This window comes from Lemur catta, chromosome 6 (assembly GCF_020740605.2).
Source record: "Lemur catta isolate mLemCat1 chromosome 6, mLemCat1.pri, whole genome shotgun sequence".
Lineage (NCBI taxonomy): Eukaryota > Metazoa > Chordata > Mammalia > Primates > Lemuridae > Lemur > Lemur catta.
Window position 1 is genome coordinate 59418681 of NC_059133.1, and position 16224 is coordinate 59434904.

The 16224-nt window shown below is 49.9% G+C and overlaps 2 protein-coding genes across 7 annotated transcripts in view; one reads left to right on the forward strand and one right to left on the reverse strand.

The window, feature by feature from the left end:
• Positions 1 to 1398, forward strand: part of COL2A1 (collagen type II alpha 1 chain) — a 30275-nt gene extending 28877 nt beyond the window's left edge. For both annotated transcript variants that reach the window (XM_045555080.1, XM_045555081.1), the window contains 2 exons: positions 87 to 329; positions 815 to 1398. In XM_045555080.1, the coding sequence (XP_045411036.1) occupies positions 87 to 329; positions 815 to 961 (390 nt within the window). In that variant the 3' untranslated portion in view covers positions 962 to 1398. The remainder of the gene's footprint in view (positions 1 to 86; positions 330 to 814) is intronic.
• A 3689-nt stretch (positions 1399 to 5087) lies between these two features.
• On the reverse strand, positions 5088 to 10403 carry TMEM106C (transmembrane protein 106C). Of its 5 annotated transcripts, none has more exons than XM_045555082.1 (8): positions 10316 to 10403; positions 9535 to 9749; positions 8564 to 8627; positions 7958 to 8117; positions 7726 to 7866; positions 7282 to 7331; positions 6745 to 6798; positions 5088 to 5839 (listed from the first exon to the last, which is right to left on the reverse strand). In XM_045555082.1, the coding sequence occupies exons 2-8, from the start codon at positions 9719 to 9721 to the stop codon at positions 5743 to 5745; spliced, it is 753 nt and encodes a 250-aa protein (XP_045411038.1). In that variant the 5' UTR covers positions 9722 to 9749; positions 10316 to 10403; the 3' UTR covers positions 5088 to 5742. The 5 variants fall into 5 exon arrangements, with proteins under 5 accessions (XP_045411038.1, XP_045411040.1, XP_045411041.1 ...); XM_045555084.1 differs by lacking the exon at positions 10316 to 10403 and adding an exon at positions 10143 to 10304; XM_045555085.1 differs by lacking the exon at positions 10316 to 10403 and adding an exon at positions 10037 to 10130.
• Between the last annotated feature and the right edge of the window lie 5821 nt (positions 10404 to 16224).

Below are 16224 nucleotides of genomic sequence, written 5' to 3' on the forward strand. Positions count from 1 at the left end.
GAACCCTGAACAGCTGGCAACCCCCACAGCCCCCGGTCCCATCGAATCTTGGCTCCCAGGCCTCACCCACCTGCTCTGCCCAACAGTTCAGCTATGGAGATGACAACCTGGCTCCCAACACTGCCAACGTCCAAATGACCTTCCTACGCCTGCTGTCCACGGAGGGCTCCCAGAACATCACCTACCACTGCAAGAACAGCATTGCCTACCTGGACGAAGTAGCTGGCAACCTCAAGAAGGCCCTGCTCATCCAGGGCTCCAACGACGTAGAGATCCGGGCGGAGGGCAACAGCAGGTTCACATACACCACCCTGCAGGATGGCTGCACGGTGAGTGGGGCTGGCTGAGCAGGGCTGAGGACTGGCCCGCAGCAGGTGTCACGTCCTACCTGACAGGGTCATCAGAGGCCTGAGTCTGGGGGTTACCTAAAGAAGATAAGCTGAGTGACAGGCGAGGGAAGGGCACATATTGTTCTATCTTCTCCCTCCTCTGGCTCAGGGGAAACAAGAGCCTACCCAGAGTGCCCAGTGATGCTTATGCAAGTGTTCACGGGATGTGTCTGCGGAGAGTGAAGAGGGGGCATGGGTGGGGAGCCCAGTGCAGGGTGGAAGGAGGGCCGTGGTGCTCAGCGTAGGAGTTGACGCACAGAGGGCTCTGGCAAGCCAAGAAGAGAGAGGGTCTAGGGAGACCCTGTGTGTGGCTCACACTTTGTGGGCTGTGATGCTCAGGATGTTGCTCAGTTTTGGGGTCCTGGGCAGCTGGCACTGTACTTCAAGGCATCTACTGACCAGTGTCTCCTCCCTTCCTCCCCTAGAAACACACCGGTAAGTGGGACAAGACTGTTATCGAGTACCGGACACAGAAGACCTCACGCCTCCCCATCATTGACATTGCACCCATGGACATAGGAGGGCCTGAGCAGGAATTTGGTGTGGACATAGGGCCAGCCTGCTTCTTGTAAAAACCCGAACCCAGAGACAACACAATCCGTCGCAAACCCAAAGGACCCAAGTGCTTTCCAATCCCAGTCACTCTAGGACTCTGCACTGAATGGCTGACCTGACCTGACGTCCATTCGTCCCACCCTCTCACAGTTCGGACTTTTCTCCCCTCTCTTTCTAAGAGACCTGAACTGGGCAGACTGCAAAATAAAATCTCGGTGTTCTATTTATTTATTGTCTTCCTGTAAGACCCTTGGGTCAAGGCAGAGGCAGGAAACTAACTGGTGTGAGTCAAACGCCCCCTGAGTGACTGCCCCCAGCCCAGGCGAGAAGACCCCCTTCGGGTGCCGGGCGCAGGAACTGTGTGTCCTACACAATGGTGCTATTCTGTGTCAAACACCTCTGTATTTTTTAAAACATCAATTGATATTAAAAACAAAAAAATTATTGGAAAGTATATATCGACGTGTGCTTTGTTCTTTAGTCTGTTGTCCATCAGCACTCGGTCCTGTAGGTGTACCCAAACGGCAGTCCCAAGGCCTTCTTCTGTTGGCCTGCCAACCCAGAGGGAGGTTGCCGAAGCCACACTGCCCGGGTTAGCACTCACACAAATGTGAACTTGCCTCTGTGGTAAACCGAGGCACCGCGTGGAACCCAGTGGTGAACAGGAGCCAGAGACCAGGACTGGGGAAGAGAGGCCGCCACGGGGATGGCCTCGCTCTTGAGAGCAGACGCTGAACACAGCTTTGCAGCAGATTCGTGCGGGAGGCGAGAGGCCCTGCCAGCCTAAGGGGTAGGGCCGCGTGTGAGCCACATCCTGCCGGATGGGCGGATGGGCGAGGGGGAAGATGCTCCCAGGAAGGAGTTGGGGAGAAGGGGTGAGGGCAGGGCAGCAACTCCTGCTGGGCCCCGTGATAAGTGCACACGATCCATCTAGGCCATCCATTTATTTTGCTTTCCTACAAGACTTTTAGGTCAAGGAGAGGTAGCTGTGTTACCTGCCCCCCATCTTCCTCTTCCCTGCCCCGCCCCGCCCCGCCGGCCGCCATTCTTCACTTCGTGGGCCTGCACCTACAGTTTCCGTACACTTCCTCTGAGCACCAGGCTCCAGAACGGACAGCCTCCATTTCTTCCTACTTTCAGGTGTCCCTTGTTTTCCACTGACCTGGGTATGTGGCAAAAACGAGCAAGTTGTCCCCTTCTCCACTAGAGGGCCATGGTGGGGCGAGTGTCAAGTGAGCAGGAGACACTGAACCAATCAGGATTGACCACAGTGGTGGTTATAAAATATTTGGCACAGCTGATAAACTATCGAGCCATCCTTTTCTCTGCCCTTCTCTCCCATCCCTGCCCCTACTTCCTCTAGATTAAGGTTGATAGTGTTTCTATTAAGGAAATAATAAAAATAAAGATACTTTTGTTGGATTTGTTTGCATGTATTAATACTCAACCTGTGGTGTAAATTTAATTGAATAAAGTATCTTACCAGGGCCAGCTCATAACAACAATAAAGGAGTAAAATGAAAGCAAAACTAAAAACACATAATTAGAATAGTTGTATTAATGATTTAAAGTAAACACCACTTCCATTTGCAAGAGAGCTAAGGAGGGCAAAGGGAAAGCAGGCGCGGTGCCCGCTCATGGGGACGTTTCCTCAGTCAGCAGCTGGAGCTGAGCAGCTGTGCTCCCTTCCAGCCTGTCACTCCAGAGCCCAGGCTGCTGCCTCGCGCACTTCTCTGCCCACGAGGTGACAGAGCTACTTACTCTGAACAACGTGGTTCAGTAGATTGTGACCATCAGATCCAACAGCTTAGACCTTTGCGAGAGAAGTCCCAGGACATCAAGGATTCCTTGCAGCCCACCCACTTCCCCAGTGCCCAGTAAACCCTAGAAATAACAGCAACTGCTCAACAGGCGATTGAGGTGTGAACCAGAAGGAAGAGCCCAGGGAAGAGCGGCACAGACAGCCCTGCCTCTGCCTGCATCTAGGGTCCACCCAGGATGCGCCACTCTGGCTGGCAGTGCTGTGCTCCTTCTGCTGCTCCCGTGTCCCAGAGGACCTCTGCTAATGCCTGTGATGCCCCGTGCCCCAAGAAAAGCAGACAGTCTCTGCAGTCAGAGTAACCTCTCAGACGAGGCCCTGCCTGACCCCAGCAGGACTGAGTGGACGGACCTGGCTTCCCGATGGTGGGCCTGTCAGGTTACTTTCCCTCTCTTGAGCTTCCCTCACTTTTGCCACGAAATTTTCCCAGCATGGAAAGGCTCTGCACTAGTTGTCAGCAGGCTGAGCTCCAGCTTAGACCTACTCTCAAGTCCCTTGGATCCAACTTCTGAAATTGTTTCCCCTTCTAAACAATGGAAGGAACAGAATCTCAAAGGAATGCTGACGAGCTAATTAGGAATTTTATTTATGAAGGCAAAGAATAAGGATTATTTTGTCAAGAGAGAGTATCTGGGACCCTATTGATTCATGTAGCGCTTTTAACAAATAGACTGATTCTTTCAATAATTTCTTTCACACTTTGGGCTAGAATCCCCAGGAGAGTTGATGCAGAGATCTTGGGGGTTCTGCTTTGGGGTCACGAGGCTGCAGAGTAGTTGGTGGAGGTAAACCATGGCCTCTCCGGGGCCTGGTGAACACAAGAGGCTGTGATGGTGTTTTCAACCCTAGTTATGACTCTGGACAGAATGCCTCAGAAATTCCAATCCTTAGCATACAACAGGTGCTCAATAAATACTTTTCTGGAATGAGTGCATAAAGGAATTAAGACTTTTGTATGCAGCAACTCTTCAACCAGGAGAGCTGGGTTAAGTGGTTTGAGATGAAGGAGGAGGTCACAGCATTGGCCAAGCCAGAAGCTATAGAGAGACGCTCACGAGGCCTCACCAAGACACACTCTACAAATTCCAGTCTTAGAAACACAATGGTGATCACAATGACACCAAATCCAACCACTTCCCCTTTCTATTCTGGGGTCGCTGAGAGAATACTTTAGGCATTTGTTCAAGAATTGACAGACACCATGGTAAAACTATGCAGAGCACCCTGAAGTGCAGCTCGGGATGCTAAAAATGAAGCAGATATGAGAATTTGTAGCATCATGAGATCACTTACTGCTGTATGTTTAAAAAATTTAAATGTTCTCATTTTAATATCATAGCTGGATTTTAAGGTAATACAAATGTTACTGAAGCACATGGTCACAAAAAATGATTCAAAACTGAAATACAAATATAACTTTTTCAAAATTATATGAACAATATGTTACAGAAGCTATTTGGAAAACAGGAAAACTAAAGAGGAAATGTAGCAAGGTGAACCTTTCCATATGTTTAGGGCATGTTGTATTTAGGGCTACATGCTTAGAAGTGGTGCATGTTTGCTTCTGTGCAAGTGGTGACGTTCCACCACCAACACACATCACAGTCATCACCGCCGTGCACACACATTGCTACGTGATCCTGTGTAACACTAAAATTGTTTAAACCCTCAGCTTTTGGGTTGTTCAATCATGGTCAATGTCAGCTAGATAGTTAATGAAATTTAACTCTAGTCTGATTCATAGTGTAAAAGTCATTAACCAAATATTGAAAACTAATCTATGGGAATGGGGACAAAAACTAACAGAAAACCCGGCCACCACCTGTTGTTGTCAGGGTTTCCTGAGGCCCCAGTGGCATGGGAGGAGCTGGCGCCCACCTCAGCTGAGTTCTGAAACCTGACCACTCAAGCTTAGATCCTAGCTAGATGCTCTGCCAGTTGCGGGTTGTAGCCCACCCTCTGGTGGCTGAGAGGATGGAGACAGTTCAAGAAACTTCCAACCTCAAACCAGGTCCTCTTCTTCAGGACTAATGCCAGCTGGTGGGGGTGTGGGGGGGGTGCTTATTCCTCCTCAGGCATCTGTCCTGCCTCTTCCAACTTCGATGGGGCATCAAGTGCTCCGCTGGAAGAGCAATAAGGCAGCCTGTTGCCCCAAGAGGCAGATGGAGAGAAGTGAGGTTGCTGAGATAGGAACTCATGGGGACAAGAGCATAATCAGGTTCCTTCTTTCCTTCCCATCCCATCCTGACCCACTCAGTAGGCAACTATTCTGTGGTTCCCCAGAGGTGCCTACTAAGACATCCAGGCAATCAGAGGAGACGCAGAAGAATCAAAAGCAGGTTTATTTTTCTATCAAATCCCTAATCCATGTTCCAGCCAGTGAATGAAGGGTAAGTCAAGCCTCACATAGATTCTTGGTAAAAACAATTGCAACTTTCTACAAAAACAAACCAAAAAAATCATTTTTTTCTTTTTTAAAAGCTCCCAAGCATTTGGGAACAGATGAAAGAAATTCACATATTGAATAGGTCTGTGCTTTCTTCTTTTCGGTATTCAGATGGTCCCTCTCTGCTGCCACTTCTGTGCAGACGCGACACTAATAGTCTGCAGCTGCGCTAATAGTCCTCTCTCCATGTTGCTCTGGTTTGATAACCTAGAACCATGGTACGATTTCCATTTAAATGCCCCAACAACAGCTGGAAAGATGTGAATTAAATTCTGCAAACCTTTATTGAGTGCCTACTATTTGCAGGGCACAGGCTAGGCACTGGGCAGTGATTCTGCTGGTTCTGAGAAACACAAATGGTACAGTAGAGAGAGGAGGCTCCTCCTAAGTGGCAGGAGGATGTTTGCTGGAAGTTAAGAGAATCAATTCCTCCTCTGCTTATACCACCTGGAGTAGGTGTGGAACTAAGGCCTTGGGAATGGTTGCTGTGCTCTCCTCTACAGGTGCTGCCGAGGAAGAACCAAGAGCAGCTGCTAAACAGCTGTGGAATTTGCTCCACAATCCACATAGTGATGTGTCTCCAAGGAGCTCTGGGTCATGTGGCCAATGTATGAAATCTTCACTGACGTTCTAGGGGGAAAAAGAAACAAGCAGAATTTATTCTGTTTCTGAGGTGAAATAAGCAAGAAAAAATTGCCCAAATAATTTCTTCCAAGTTCAGGCAACAATACCTGTGGGCTCCAGGAATATACCCTCATGGTTATGTAACTAGGAGGCCAGAATCTCTCTCCACATCCACAGGGATGCTATGTTACGGCATAACCTTCTAAATAAGTGGTTCTCAACCAGGGATGATTTTAACGCACTGACTTCTGGCAATATCTAAAGATATTTTGGGTTGTTACAACTGATGGGGAGAGGTGAATATTACTGACATCGACATCGAGTGGGTAAAGGCCAGGAATACTGCTAAACACCCTGCAGCACATCAAACAGCCCCCTACAACAAAGAACTGTCTGGCCCAAAATGTTAACAGTGCCAAGGCTGAGAAATCCTGTTTTAACCCCTCATATTTCAAATGTTTGCAGCAGACCCTTGTCACCTACAAATTTAACAGTCGTGGTTTCAGGAATAGCCCTAAAGATCCATGACATGTGGTACTCTGTGTGGCTGGAGTGTAAGTCCAGTGAAATGCCCGGTACCTACACCCTGAGAAAGCTTTTCTGTTCATTACTGCTCTCATTAGGATTCTAAAGGGGTCACAACATCTTCAGTTGAACTAGATCCCATATCATGGAGAAAATTACATGTTCGACTGTTCACTGTGAGTCTGGTGATCTGGGCACTGCATCTAGAGAACTCCAAGGGTCTCCTGTATCTGTGCCTGTGAGGCAGCGGGTATCCCTTCTTTGGCTACGTGCCTCTGCCTTGCGGGTCACACAGGGCTCTCCTGAGCAAAGGCGCTAAGCTCACATGGCCTGATGGTCCAGGCTCAAACATAAGGGCCATCAGGGCAGGGAAAAGAGTGACATACCGCATGAAGATCACTATGTTATGTACCAGGATATCCGGTAATGTGCAGAAGAAGCTATCAAACAGCAAATATATGGTAAAAAATGGTCAGTTTCATGAAAAAAAAAAAAAAAAAAAAAAAAAAAAAGAACAGAAAGGATCATCAGCAGAAGAGTGCAGAGTTACGCTGTCAAACAGAGAGGCAGTCCGGCCTGTCTGGGGTGCCTCCCATCCCTGACACCCACCCTTTGGACCTAAGAGCTGCCAAGGCTCACAGTCGTGCTCATCCTCCCACATTATAATACTTTCTTGTTTTTCCAAATCCATCATAGAAATGCTGGAGCTTAGTAATGTTTCTTGTGGCTTAATATTCTTTCAGAAATTCCAGCCCTTCAGTCACATATCAGATGACACATCCTCCAAATAAATCTCAAGACACTCCTTTGGCTGGGAACCTATAGGCCCAAGGCTGTGACTTAAGGCAGGGTCATGCCCCAATCAATTAAGTATGACTCTTTCACCCAGTAGAGAGCACACACATAGAGAACATCATCCTTACTATACGTAGGAAAATGGTCCTCCCATCTCAGCCTTCCCGGTAAAATTCACCTGCAAATGAGACACCACAGTCAGTCTGTGGCCAAGCAGGCTTGACATAAAACAGTACTATTATTAGCAATCCACAGACCCCGGATCATTCTTCCATCACACACAAAATACTTCCCCAAGATTGTCCCTGATACAGTCTATGAGCCTCTAATAAATACTTCCAACCTCTTCCCTTTTGAGAGGCCAATAGACCTCAGACTTCTGCTCCTCAAATGCTAGCTGAATTTTCTCCCACAATTTTTCATAATTACAGACCCTGTCAATTTTTCCTCATTAACCTGTTCCTACAAGTGGAAATGAGGAGACAAAAAGGAACGTAACGTGGCTATGGCATTCCCACAACCCCTACTTTTCTCTTAGGCCTGGGGGCAAGGTTCCTACAAGAGCAGCATACCAGTTGCTCACTCCGAGGTGGAATGAGGGAGACATTAGTAGTCACATATGTGCCAACCACTGTGTTCATGTACTGAATCTGGCTGGACAGGCTGGTCACTGCCACGGGATAGAAGTTGGAGTTCTTGATTTTCAGGGTGGCCTGCCTCAGGGCAAGAGAGAAAAGAAGTGTAAGTGTCCTGAGTCCAAGACTGGCAGGTGCACAACCCAGGAAATGAAGCCCTAAGTCTTACCGTGATGGCAAGGATTACAAGGGAGTCCTGTTTATTAAATGTGACTTTCACAACTTTGATGCCGTCATCATCCACAAGGACTGAGTGTGGAAACAGGAAGAAAACCACCAAACCGGATGCCAGGAGACAGAGCAGGATGGACAGGAGGACATACTGCTTACTGCAAATGACACGGCACATGACGGACCCAGGGAGTCAGATATCATGGTCCAATCAGTCAGGATTAAACATAAAACCAGGAAAGAGGGGAGAGTGAAAGGCAAGTTCAAAGTGCCAGGAACCACAAAGCAGCCAAGAATAAGTGGAACAGGAGAAGCCTTTTAAAATGTTTGAACACTGTTTGCACTCTGGGAAGAAAAACTGAAGAGAGGAGCTGCGTGCACAGAGACCACTTCTGTACCTCCCAGAATACCCCATTTCTCCAATTCCTTCCAATCCCATTCCTTTACTTGACCCTCAGAACATTTCTAGCTTCAAGTTTATTTCCCAGATTGCAATGGGGGCAGAAATATCTTGCTCAGGTAAATAATAATTTAAAAAATGGGAAATTTAGAAAGGGACTAGGGACAGAAGTAGGTATTAACAGGTGGGAGGCGAGTAACTCACGTTCTCTGAGGGCGCAATCTCTGATCACTGTGTGGGATCAAAGCCACCAACTCATTTACTTGCTCTAGAAAAGAATCAAACAATTATTTCGTAAATCCCATGTGTTGGCTGTACTTTCCTTCACATTTCACTTGAGCCTGCCCCAACAAATATTCTTCTGGAATGAGACTTTTAAAAAAATGCTAGTGAAATGTGCATTTTGGGTCTAATGAACAAGAAACAAGTAAATCTGTAGGAAGTGCCACAAATTATAAAACATCTATCATTGCTGCCAGGGCACTGACATGGAAGTTGAAAAATCTGGGATCTTGTTTTGGCTTTACTGCAGGGCCTTGGCAAAGTCACTGAGCCTCTCAAGGCTACTGTTTCCTCACCTTTAATATTGAGTCTTGGAGTTAAGGGTTTCTAAGGTTCTTACCAGCTCTAAACTTCTGTGACCCTCCATCTAAACTGTTTAGACTTTCTGAAGGCCTACTTAGTAATAGATGATTCTGTACCTAATCCAGGCTCCACCCCTGAACATGTCTCTCTCCCCACCTGATGTATTTTTCAGACCTTACTTAGGCTGTTAATGATTTGCTATCTGTTTCCTTAAAAACAAGCTTCCAAGATGGTCCCCCAACAAAGCTGTGACAGTCTTTATGAGCAAAAGCAATAAAAAAATGTGCCTGTCAACAAATCTCACAACATAGAGCAAACTGAATGTTCCAAACCCGGGAGGGGGGGTGTCGGGGAGAAAAGAGTAGAATTGAAGAAAAGAAAGTGTTTCAAATATAAGGAGATCAAGAGAAGTTGCAGAATCTGTCCAGGTTTATCAAATCAGCTGAGCTGGCTCCTGTCAAGGGCACTATGACTACAGTGGTTATTATGGACTAGAAGAAAAAGCTCTCTGGACATACACAAGAACTCCTGAGGTTACCTTAGGATTCCTGACAGGAATCCTCCCTCCCCTGATTACCCAGGAGTCTCACCTGTTGGAATGTAGCCTGTCCCTTGACACGTAAGACAGGTGATGCTATCTCTCCCGGTGAACTCCACATATGGGAACTGAGCAATGGCTTCTTCCTGCTCTCTTTCAGCCAGCAAATCCTCCCTGTCATCTTCTTTCTTTTGCCTGCAGGAGGAGGGGTGACCACAGGTGGAATGCTGAGATCCCATGGCCGTGATGTGCCACTTGTGTCATGTCCTAAGATGAAAAGAGGCAAGGGAATGCATGTTAGCGTCCACACTGGGCCAAGAGAGAAGAAATCCATTCTTTGAGAAAAATGAAAAAAACAAAAACGGCAAGTTGCCGCCCTGAGTATGATCCCAACACCTGCACAATTTCTATCAGGATTCTCGTTTTGCAGCAGTGCTCCCCACCCCCCTCCTACCCCCTACCCACAGCCGGGGAAATGGGGCCTGCCTTCCGCCAACCTGCCCAGGTCCTCACTGCCCTGGGACTCGGGGCACCTCCCACACGGCCCAGCCTACCCCTCCCTCTTCACTATTTGCAGTCTGTGCCCTCAAGCAAACCGCAGACAAACAACAGGCCCCACACTAATAACAGGCATTCACAAGCCACATCCCCCTCCACTACCAGCGCCGGGAGGCGGGCTCAGGTCACGCCCCCTGGAAAAATCAACGCTCTGAGCCCAACAAAGTCGCCGAGGCAGGCGCGAACGCCAGCGTCCCGGATCTGCAGGGCAAGAACTCCCGGCAGCTGCCCTCCGGTCCACTCCCCCCGCCTCCTGCCCTGGCCAGCCGGCTTACCTGCCTCTTCGGTCCTCGGAGCCGCACGCTCTCTGTGCGCAGGCGCCGAACGCCGAGCGGCTCGGGGAACGCCGGCATGCGCTCGCGCGTGCGCTCTGTACGCCGCCGGGGCCTTCCCGTCCGCCGCGCAGCTGTAGCACTCCCTCGACGCCGGTAGAGGGCGGCGGAGAGCGGGGCAGAGCTGCGGCCCGCGCGGATTGGCCGGGGCTGGTCCGCAGATCCAGGGTGATACCCTGCTGTTCCCCAGAGACCCTAGGGAAGGCTCGAGTCAGGAGCAGAACATCTCTCTGCTGCGGGAGGAGGGCGCTGCCGGCCCCCAAAGCCATTCTCAACTATTCTTAGAGCGCTCTGAGGGTGCAAAGATGCCAACCCCCTACTGCCTGTCCTCAATCCGGGAGGCGAACCGGACGCTTCAGCAGACCTCTCCAACGCTGTGGATAAAAGCGCTCAAAAGCGCTGCTGAAGGGCTCACAAGTAGAAAGGCCCCCAGCTCAGCCTAGGGGGAAGCTTGCGGGGCCGGGGGGAGTCCTGCGGCTTCTCCGCCTCTTGCAGGAACGCACGGGAGCTGAGCTTTGCAAGCCACGTAGGCGCCAGGAGCCACCAGGGAGTTGACTGGCCAGGGCCTCCCCTTCCCGGGCCTCCGCAGAAGAACACGCACGCACGTAAGAGGTTGGAGAACACTTAACGGTTGGGTTTCTTTGTCGGTACTACTAGGTTGAGCTTAGTCCAGAGCAGAGGAAGTGAGGGCAGACATTAAGCAGGTGAAGTTACGGAAGAGGATGCTTTTGGAGGGAGGAGATATTCTGAAACTGGATGATGAGGGGCCTATTGGCAATGGAGAGTGAGGCTGGCGACCCTTGAGGTTTTTGCCACCTCCATATCCTCCTCATTGTCCTGTGGGGAAGGCGGATGCACCTGCTGCCGTCTAGCCAGCTGCCCAGCCGCTGGCCACAGCGCCCACTGAGCCTTGAGTAAGAAGCCACAAGGAACCATCTCTTCCCCTCTCCCACCTCTGGCCCACATCTTCTCCTTCCTGAAATCTGTTTTTCATCTGTTGGGGTGCAGAAAACAATTCCCGAAAATATGGTGCTTGGGCATGCTGAGTGCTTTTGAAAATTAAAAGGCCTCAGAAATAAGCCTCAGAATCAAGGTCCCTTGAACCTTGTCTCCCTCCTCCCCCCAGCCCCCACAACCCCCGAGTGCAGAGAGGGACACTCTCTGGAACCACATCTGGATGGACTTTTTCACAAGATAAGGCCTACCTTTCAGGCACATTCAAATTCCAAAGAGAATCATTTACAAGTTAATTTCTGTCTCGCTGGTCCATTCACTCTCCCTAATAATTATTTACTGCCACTCAAAAGAATTGTATAAATTCCCCATCTCCTCCCTGCCCTGTGAAAAAGGTATATAAAGCTTCTGTACCCCAGTGGAGGGTTGGGGTAATCACTCTGTGATCCCCCGCATGCATGTTGATAAAATTTGTATGCCTTTTCTCCTGTTAATCTGCCTTTTGTCAGTTGGTTTTCCACAAACCTTCGAAGGGCAAAGAGAAAACGTCCCCGACAGTTTTGGCACTGTGAGCAGGATACTAAAGTGGCTCTGCTCTTCTGGAAGCTGCTGTCAAGGGAACCCAGGACCTGACGAGCTGGCAGAAGGGTAAGCAGTTCCTCTCAGCCAGACTCACGGTCTTGCTCTCTGTGGAATCCAGTCGAGGGGATGATAAAAATCACTTTTTCCTCTCCAAAATCTTGATAAATAGGAGAAAAGCATTTGAGTGTCTAGTCTTGAGTGTGGTGACTCTGGTCTACTTTTGGAATGAATATTCATATTGTCTGATCCTTTTTCCTCCCAGAAATATTCTTTGTCCTCCTAGGTTGTTATGTCATAAAGTGGGGGGTACCCTAGGGTAGAACATGGGCCTAAAACCCCTATAAGCCTGTTGTTCAAACCAGTCCTGCAGACTGGCTAGTTTTGTGGTTCTGACCAGACCAGTGTCTTTTTAGACAAACTTTGCTGTGCGTCTCCCGAATAAAAACCAAATGAAGTTCTCCTTTCATCTTGTTTTATGTCCTCGAGAGCTTGACTTGTAAGTGGGAACACCGTCAAAGGGCAAAGGGCAAGTTTTCCCTTCACCCCTACACGTATCTCTCCTCGCACGTTCTATACAAGTTTATATTCCTTTTTAAAACAAATCTGGTGTTGCTGGTGGCAGCAAATACTCAACTAAAAGTACACTTCTTAGCTTCTCTTGCAAAAAAGGTGGCCATGCAATACAGTTATGGCCAATGAGGCATAAGGAGTTGCATGGAGCTTCCAGGAAAGCTCCTTAAAAGGGAAGGCTGGGCCCAATGGCTCATGCCTGTCATCCCAGCACTTGAGGATCACTTGAGCCCAGGAGTTTGAGACCAGCCTGGGCAACATAGTAAGACCCTATCTCTACAAAAAAATTAGCCAGGCATGGTGGCATGCACCCTCCCAGCCACTTGGGAGGAAGATTGAGGCTGGCGGGTTGCTTGATCCCAACAGTTTGAGGTTGCAGTGAGCTATGATCATGCCACTGGACTCTAGCCTGGGCAACAGAATGAGACCCTGTCTCAAAAAAAAAAAAAAAGAAAGAAAGAAAAGACAAGGAGGGTAGAGACTCAACTGGTCCTTTGACCGTTCTCTTCCTGCTTGGAATTTGGACTCGATGTTGGAATTGAGGCAGTCATCTTGTGATGATGAATCAAGAAGTATGTGCTGAGGAAGGCTGGGTAGAAGGGTAAAGCGCCTGGGTACCTGATGGTATTTGGATCCATGATCAGGCCCAAACTATCTGTCCTCTGAGTTCTCATTACATGAGAAAAGTAACCCCTTAAGACTGTGAAAGCCTGTTTTTTGGGTGTCTCTTTCTCATGGTGGGATGCAGTCCTAACAAATACAGGCACAGAGCAAGTAAAAATGCAAGACTGGATCTTATCACAAGCAGACTGACTGCTTTGGAAGCATACCATGTAGGCACACTTCCTTGCTCTCCTTCCAGCTTCAGCTCCAGGGCACATGCCCTTTGAGAGAGGGAGGCCCCTTGCCTGTCTGAGGCCTGTCTTCCAAGTTAGGCTTTCCTGCCTGATGACTTGCCTCTGACAGGTAACTCACCTGGACAGTAACCTCTACTGAGGGCCCATCCTCTAGGCACGCGGGTGTTGCCCCACTTTGTGGCCTCTGCTGGACACCCAGCCAAGGACAGGAGGCAATAAGCCTAATGTCTGCTCTGCAGAAGGATCTTACAGTGAGTTGTCCGGATTGTCCCGGAAGCAGGGAAAATGAGGAGGCAGGAACCTGACCCATCCTAGTGTAAGAGGAAGAGGAGCCCAGAAGGAGATTGAGAACTGTGGTGCTTTGAAAAGGGGAAGAGGTTAAGGACTTGGGCAGGGCTTTAGGTGGATGGGGGACCGGGAAGGGTCTGGGGGCTTCACCAGCAAAACCCTTGAGGCTGTTAGACGATCTGCTTCTGAAGGTGTGTCTGGGACAGACAGACTGTACTCTGCAAGGTGGGTTTTATTCCTCCTTGTCTCCCCAACACCCAGGTCAATGCCTGGTGCACAGTAGGCCGTCAGTAAATGCTTGCAGAATGACTCAGCTGGAGGCTGGCCCGCACCGCCTGGGGGAGCAGTCCCAGCATCCGCAGGGGCCATCTGGGAGGCAGTTTTAATTGGGTAGCACATTCTTGAGGAGACAGCCATCACCTCTCACCTGGGCCTGGCTTCCAGGTTTGTCTCACCATCCTGGTTACGAGCAGTGAGGTTGCTGCAGACATGAGCTCACTGAGGCTCTCAGGGTGGGCTGGGGCAGAGTGGGGCCAGCTGGGCATCTCTGCACTCCCAGCCTCCTGTTTCTCCACATGCTTCATGTACCCCCCGGCTCCCCAGGCAGAGGGGAGGGGAGGAGAGGCAGGAAAGTGCTGCAGGGACAGGGAGGGTTAGGGACTAGCCCTGCTCAGCTCTGTGTCCCTCCCCCGACTCACACATGGGGACAGGATGATGGAGGAGGCATTTAGGACGGTGTTAGCCTCCCTTTACACTGACAGGGAAACTGAGGATTGGGGATCGGACATGTCCTTCGTGGTCTTCCTTCTGCCCCCTTTATTTATTCCATGGTTGAGAAAGCTTGCTCAAGGTTAAGTGACACCCAGTAAGCGGAAGAATCAGGACCAGAACGGAGTCTGCTGCTTCCTTGGTGGGTGCGCTTTCCAAAGAGATCTGGGGACTGGCTAAAACTTGGAGAGTCAGAGGCAGAGCCAAGTCATGGCCCCAGTGCTGCAGCCGCTGGGGTACACAAGTGGATTTAAGGGGCACACAATCCTTTTAGTTTAATGGATTCTGTGTTTATTTTTATGTGAATCAGAGATCTCAGAGCCCAAAGCTCCAGCCTATATGTTTCTAAAGAGAGGAAACGTCCCATCCTCTGAAGTTCCAGGTTCAGCTCTCTAAGGGAGGAAGGAGGGTCCCTCACATTTAAGAACTGCTTCCAGCAGTAGGGCATTTTACCACTTACGTGGCACTTGCTTCGATGTGAAGCAGCTGTAAGTCCCATTTTACTGGTGGAGAAACTGAGGCACAGGAAGGCTGATTTGCCCCAGCTATGGTGGTAGGGTCCAACCTGAATCACTGGGTTTTTGCCCCCCAAGTCCTGTCTCTTTTTACTGTGCTATTTCCTACAAAGAGTGGTCTCAGGAAGAGGAGTGTCACAGAGGGTGCTGACATACAAAAGGGTTCCAGGCAGGGCGCTGCACACGGGGCTGCACACGGAGTTTGCAGGCAGGGAGCTGCTCAGAGAGGTTGGGTGTGCTGGGGTCTCACGGTGTTCACTCACATGTTTGAGGATCTGATGATCCACCACAGCCTTGTGTAGGGGACCCTGAAGCCACGGTCAACCAAAGTGGTCCGAAAAGTGAGACTCTCCTCAGCTCCTTCCTGGAGGGTCATCGGCAAGGGTGACGGTGGGACTAGGAATGAGAGTCTCACCTGCATTGTGCTCACGTTCACCTGGCTCAGAGATGCACCTGGAACAGCCAGTAAGGGGCCTGGTTGCAGTAGGAGAGATGACTCCTCCACAAACCCAGGTGGGCAAAAGAGGGCCCATTTTTAAAAAGTTTTAGACCAGCCTAAGTCCAACTCAGAACCCCGAGCTGACTGACTGGCAGGAAGGTTAGAATCCTCAGTTACCGAGGCTGTCTTCCTCCCCCCCAGGGCACTCAGGAGTCCTGGAGACTGGCTTCTTAGAGCCCGGGGCTCAGGGTAAGAAAGGGCTCTCACATGTAACCCACTACGTCACACTGATCTCCTTGTCCAGTGCCTCACAGGCCCCTTGCCCGCAGTGGTGCCAAGGCCAGGGTCTTGAACCCTGGCGGGCCCAGCAGCAGGCACGCCTGCCCGAGGCCCCTTCCCTGCCTGGTGCGGCCTCCCCTGCTCACTCCTGTTCCTTCTCTCTCCTCAATGGCAACTCAGGAACACCTGATAGCATCTCCTCACTAAACTCAGGCATTCATGGAAGACGGTTTGAGGGGTTGTCTTCAAGCACTAACAAAATAAGTCCCACCCTACAGAAATCAAAGAAATCCAAAGGGCTGAGTTATCTCCTTGGAACAAGGGACAGAAATGCAGGGAAAACCCAAACGCAAACTAACATCTTAAAATTAACATCTGAACCAGACCACCTTGTAGGGGGACCTGCAGACCAAGGAGACCGATAGCTGGCCCCTGAACACTATGAACAACTGTCCCCAGGGTTGGTGTGGCACGGAGAGGGTGTCAACACCATGTGACGGCTTTGGGGGCCTTAGCCCTTAATAATCACTGCAAGTCCCTCCACTGCTGGCAACCTCAGATGAACACACAGGTAAACGGCTTGCCCCTGCCTGCCCTCAC

Coding starts and splice junctions, on each gene's coding strand:
- TMEM106C (XM_045555082.1), bottom strand. CDS start 9,721: ATGGGATCTCAGCATTCCACCTGTGGTCACCCCTCCTCCTGCAGGCAA. Junction 7,867..7,957: donor TTGTAATCCTTGCCATCACG/GTAAGACTTAGG, acceptor GCCCTGAGGCAG/GCCACCCTGAAAATCAAGAA. Junction 6,799..7,281: donor GGACCATTTTCCTACGTATA/GTAAGGATGATG, acceptor GCTGTTTGATAG/CTTCTTCTGCACATTACCGG.